This window comes from Nicotiana sylvestris, chromosome 7, assembly GCF_000393655.2.
Source record: "Nicotiana sylvestris chromosome 7, ASM39365v2, whole genome shotgun sequence".
Taxonomy (NCBI): domain Eukaryota; kingdom Viridiplantae; phylum Streptophyta; class Magnoliopsida; order Solanales; family Solanaceae; genus Nicotiana; species Nicotiana sylvestris.
This window is the reverse complement of record NC_091063.1, coordinates 100170939-100176792: the sequence shown is the minus strand read 5'-3', so window position 1 is coordinate 100176792 and position 5854 is coordinate 100170939. Positions and strand designations below refer to the sequence as shown.

General features: G+C 38.2%; 1 protein-coding gene across 1 annotated transcript; it reads left to right on the top strand.

Annotated features, from left to right (window-relative positions):
* The first annotated feature begins 4140 nt into the window (after positions 1-4140).
* Positions 4141-4910, top strand: LOC138873510 (uncharacterized). The gene is made up of 2 exons (XM_070151980.1): positions 4141-4439; positions 4484-4910. The coding sequence occupies exons 1-2, from the start codon at positions 4141-4143 to the stop codon at positions 4908-4910; spliced, it is 726 nt and encodes a 241-aa protein (XP_070008081.1).
* Positions 4911-5854: the final 944 nt, after the last annotated feature.

The following is a 5854-nucleotide window of genomic DNA, read 5'->3' as shown; positions in this document are numbered from 1 at the left end:
CCTAAAATTATACAGGCAATCAATTAAGACAGAGATGATCAATTAAAGTCATAAACAAGGAAATAAATATAATCTATGCACACGAATCTTAATAGAGTAAAGTAATCAGCAAAACCTTCAAAAGAATAGTGATTTCCGGAGAGAATTACTCAAATCCCATATAATAGATATTAAACCTAGTAAGCCTTAAAGAAAATATAGTACTTAGCCAGAAAAGCGGGTTTGAACTCTAACACGTAGATCAATTAGGGGAAAGCCACAAAAATACCGGATTTAACAAGGAAAAATGTTTAAGTCCAAAGATAGAGTAAACTAACACGACTGGTACAACAAAAATACCTAAAATTGAATCAAAGATTGAAGGAATCGTATAGAATCAACTAGGGTTTCGTATTCTTGCACAAATTAGTCACGAAGATGAAAGGGTAATTAATCAAACACTTAGAAATCAGAAAATCCCTTGAAAAATAACTTGGGATGAACCCGGTTTAGGAGGAGTGATTAAAAATTCAAAATAGTTAGTTAAAACAAGAGGTTTTAAAAGAAAAACACTTAATAATACTTGAATCACCTCAGATCTAGAAAGATCTTAGAAGAATCGAACAATAGCGAATTTAGTTTTTTTTCGGAAAATGGTAGAGATGAAGAAAAATCAGTTAAAACTCATGGATATACCTAGATCTAAGACAGATCTAAAGAAAGGTGGAAAATCTCAAGAGTTAGGTTTCAGAGAACCCAAAGAAGATGAGAGGACCTTAAAATGTCATTGGGTTTAACCGGAAAAAGTCATAGATCTTACTCGAACAGTCATGGATGGCCGAAAAAAGGCATGAAAGACCATGGATAAGAGTTGTACCGCTCCAGGTTCACCTGAGGACCTCAGGGTAGTATCAAACCGGCATGGAGTGAAGCAGGGGCCAAGAGATGATGAGAGGCCATGGTTTCTGGCGAGGGAGGTGACCGGAGAAGGGTGGATAGTTATTAGGGTTTGAAGGTGTATGAGAGAGAATATAGGAGGAGAGGATTCAGAGGCGGCTCAAATGAAAAATGGGGTAGGGTTTGGGAGGTTGTTTGATTAAAAAAAGGAAAGAAACGGTGTAGACCGTTGATCTGAGAGATCAACAGTTGAGATTAAATGGGGTAGGTGGGTTCCAGGTTTGGGTATGGGTAGATTGGGTGTGGGTCGGTTTTTTTAATTGCAAATTGGGTTGAAAATTAGGGGTCCGATTTGGCTACAATTGAAAGCCAATTTGACTATAATTTAAATAGTCAGTTTTTCCGTTTTTTAATTTATAAAATTAGTAAATAATTTCTGAAAAATAATTTTAAAATGATAAAATGATTTATAATATATAATTAGCAATTGAAAAATATAGGACCCAATTTTATGCATATAAAACATAATTAAATCTTAAAAAGGGCTAATATTATAATTATGTGTAATTTAGCTTTAAAAATACTAAATATCATTATAAAAATATATGAAAATTAATTTAGCCATATTTTGGCATAAATATAGAAATTTAATAGGTGAACTATTAAAATGATAATTTTGGAAATAATTAGTGGGGTTTTATTGTTAAAAAGGGAGAAAATAAATTTATTTAAAATCTTAAAATTATGGAAAAAATAATAAAAACCTTGGACATGCTTATATATGCATATATATATATATATATATATATATATATATATATATATATATATATATATATATGCTATTTTGAAGGTATTTTGCATATTGAAAAATATATAGGAAATAATTGGGTATCAACACCAACTTGGTTCGATGTTGAATTCCAAGTGTTTGACATATCAACTACATACAATCTTCTATTGGGTCGACCTTGGATATATGTCGCTGGGGTTGTGGCTTCCACACTACACCAGGCCGTAAAGTTTGAATGGAACCATCAGGAGGTGATCATTCACGGAGATGTAGGTAGTCCTATTTACACCAGTCAAACCATCCCGGTTATACGAGAACAGAAGAAGGCTAGGAGGGGAAACTTATCACCACATCGAACATGTCAATGCAGTTGAGAAAGACAAATGGTGGAGTAACAAAATAGAAATCATACTGGCATGGCCTGGGTATGAACCCGACAAAGGGCTTAGGAAGAATCTCCAGGGCATTACTAAACCAATATAGTTGAAACGTCATGGTACAACCTTCGGGCTCGGATACCAGTATACATGGCAAGAGTATGATGATTGGTCACGTCCATGGCGTGGTCCTTATTACCCTCTCGAGCAACCAGTGCCACATCTGGGACAGACTTTTCACCAGGCTGATATAATATGGGGAACTGTAGAAGAAGAAGCTTTAGCTGGGCTGAGGAATTTGTTACTAGAGGACGAGGATATGGATTGCAGTGTGATAATTGAGGAGGAGGAGGAAAAAGGCCTCACCATTTAGACTATGGATAAAGGAGTCATTGTCAGAAACTGGACTGCCATACGATCCTAGGCCTACCGAGTCCCTAGGTAGCTTGGCATTTAGCCTAAATTTTTTTCTATAGCCACGCTAGGCATTTCAGATGTTTTTAGTAATTTTATTTTTAAGAGACACGTTTTGTTTCAAAATAATTGCTCGATTCATCGAGCCGTACTTGTTTTGGATATATTCAATTTTTTTATCATTGAATGGCTATTATAATTCATTATTATCTTTCACATTTTTCTTTCTACAACATTATTATTACTGTTCCTAGTGAACCTATGACTGTGACATGTAATGAGACAATACAACATAAGGATAGTGACTCGGAAGAAGAAGATGAAATACCTGAGAAAATTATCAGAGAGGTTGAGAACTTCGAGAATAAACCTAAGTCCAACCTGGACAAAACTGAAGCAGCAAATTTAGGAGATGCCGAAACCGTCAGGGAGACTCGCATAAGCATTCACTTATCACCGATAGAGAAGGATGAGTACATCCATTTCTTTAAGGAATATGAGGATATCTTTGCATGGTCATATGATGACATGAACGGTTTGAGCACATACATAGTGTCTCACAAATTTCCTACCAATCCAATGTGTCCGCCAATGAAGCAAAAACTCAGAAAATTCAAACCAGACATGAGCCTGGAAATCAAGGAGGAAGTCACTAAGCATATCAAATCCAAAGTCCTCACTCAGGGTAGTTGAGTACCCAACCTGGCTAGCCAACATTGTATAAGTTCCGAAGAAAGATGGGAAAGTCAGAATATGTGTTGACTATCGAAACTTAAATAGAGCAAGTCCCAAGGACGACTTTCCACTGCCAAATATACACATCCTATTCGACAATTAAGCCAAGCATGAACTCCAATCCTTTGTAGATTGCTTCGCGGGTTATCACCACGGGGAAAACAACTTTCATTACACCATGGGGAGTGTACTGCTACAAGATGATTCCCTTTGGTCTAAAGAATGCTGAGGTTACATACATGAGAGCCATGACAACCATCTTCCACGATATGATACACAAAGAAATAGAGGTGTATGTTGACGATGTCATTATCAAATCCAAGAGGGCCACAGATCATATAACAAAGTTGAGAAGATTCTTTGACAGGTTAAGAAGGTACAATCTGAAATTGAACCCCACAAAATGTGCATGCAGGGTTCATACAGGGAAGTTGTTGGGATTCATTATCAGCCGCCAAGGGATCGAGTTGGACCCGTCCAAAGTTAAGGCTATTCAAGAGTTACCTCCACCAAAGAGCAAGAATGACGTAATAAGCTTCGTAGGATGTCTCAACTATATCAGTCACTTCAGAGCACAGTCCACTGTTATATGTGAACCCATCTTCAAAATGTTGAGGAAAGATGCTGAAACGAGTTGGAGCAAAGATTGTCAAAAGGCTTTTGACAAAATCAAAGAATACTTGCCCACACCGCTAGTCCTAGTCCTGCCAGAACCTAGGAGACCTTTGCTACTCTATCTATCTGTATTAGATTGAGCTTTTGGATATGTTTTGGTACAACATGACAAGACAGGGAGAAAGGAGCATGACATATACTACTTGAGTAAGAAGTTCACCTTACGAAGCACAATACTCTCTGTTGGAACGCACTTGCTGTGATTTGACCTAGACGGCTCAGAAATTGAGGCATTACTTCTGTGCCTATACCACGTACCTCATATCCAGGATGGACCCTCTAAATTACATCTTTCAGAAGCCCATGCCGACCAGGAAGTTAGCCAAGTGGCAAATATTGTTAAGTAAGTTCAATATCGTCTATGTAACTCAGAAGGCGGTCAAAGAACAAGCATTGGCAGACCATCTTGCTAAAAATCCTGTGGGAGGGGAATACAAACCCTTGAAAACGTATTTTCCTAATAAGGAAGTATCATCGTATGAGAGGACATTACTGAAGCTTACGACGTTTGGAGTATGCTCTTCGATGGAGCTGCAAACTTCAAAGGAGTGGGCATTGGAGCGGTTTTGGTATTAGAAACAGGTCAACACTACCCTGTATCTGTGAAGTATAGGTTTCCATGCACCAACAACATGGCGGAATATGAGCCTTGCATCATGGGGCTTAATCTAGCCATCGATATGAATATACAAGAACTGCTGGTAATCAATGATTCAGATCTTCTAGTACATCAGGTTCAAGGCGAATGGGCTACAAAGAACACCAAGATACTGCCATACTTATATCATGTGCAGGAATTAATGAAGAGATTCACAAAGATAGAATTCAAACATGTGCCCAGAATTCAAAATGAGTTCGCAGATGCACTGGCCACTTTGCCATCAATAATACAATATCCAGACAAGAATTTCATTAATCCTGTCCAGGTGAGGATCCATAATCAACCGGCTTACTGTGCTCATGTTGATGAGGAAATGGATGGCAAACCTTGGTTCCACAACATCAAAGAATATTTGGCAAGAGGAGAATATCCAGAGTAGGCAAACCACACTCAGAAACGCACGCTGCAGAGGCTATCCAATCACTTCTTCCAAAACGGAGGGAACATGTATAGGAGAACTCCTAATCTAGGGCTGTTAAGGTGTGTTGACACAAAGGAGGCTTCCAGATTGCTCGTAGAAATACATGTCGGAACTTGTGGACCACATATGAATGGTTTTGTTCTAACCAAAAAAATACTCAGAGCTGGATTTTTTTGGATGACCATGGAGACGGATTGCATCCTATACGTTCAAAAATGCCACCAATGTCAGGTACATGCAGACATGATAAGGGTACCACCCAATGAGCTCAACACAACAAGTGCACCTCTGTCTTTTGCTACATGGGGAATGGATGTCATCGGTCTGATCGAGCCCACTGCTTTAAACGGGCACAAGTTCAATTTAGTGGTCATTGACTACTTTACAAAATGGGTATATGCTTCATCCTACAAAGCTGTAACCAAGAAAGTCATCACAGAGTTTGTCAAGGATCGTATTGTTTTCCGATTCGGAGTTTCCGAGTCCATTATCACTGATAATGCCGCCAATCTCAATAGTGACTTGATGAAAGCCATGTGTGAAACCTTAAAAATCAAGCACAAAAACTCTACAGCATACAAACCTCAAATGAATGGAGCTGTGGAAGCTGCTAAAAGAATATCAAGAAGATACTAAGGAAGTTGGTAGAAAACCACAAACAATGGCACGAGTAGTTACACTTTGCCTTATTAGGGTACCGCACTACAGTCCGCACATCAACTAGGAAACTCTCTATTTACTAGTTTATGGTACCGAAGCTATCATTCTAGCAGTGGTAGAAATTCCTTCTTTAAGATTCATACAAGAAGTCGAACTCAGCGATGCAGAATAGATAAGGAGCCGCTATGAGTAATTGGCTCTTATAGATAGAAAAAGAATGAATGTAGTATGTCATGATAAGT

Bases quoted from the DNA above. Each gene is read 5' to 3' on its own strand.
- LOC138873510 (XM_070151980.1), top strand. From the start codon at position 4,141: ATGGACCCTCTAAATTACATCTTTCAGAAGCCCATGCCGACCAGGAAG. The intron at 4,440-4,483 runs GTATTAGAAACA...TGTGAAGTATAG, and splicing joins TGGGCATTGGAGCGGTTTTG to GTTTCCATGCACCAACAACA.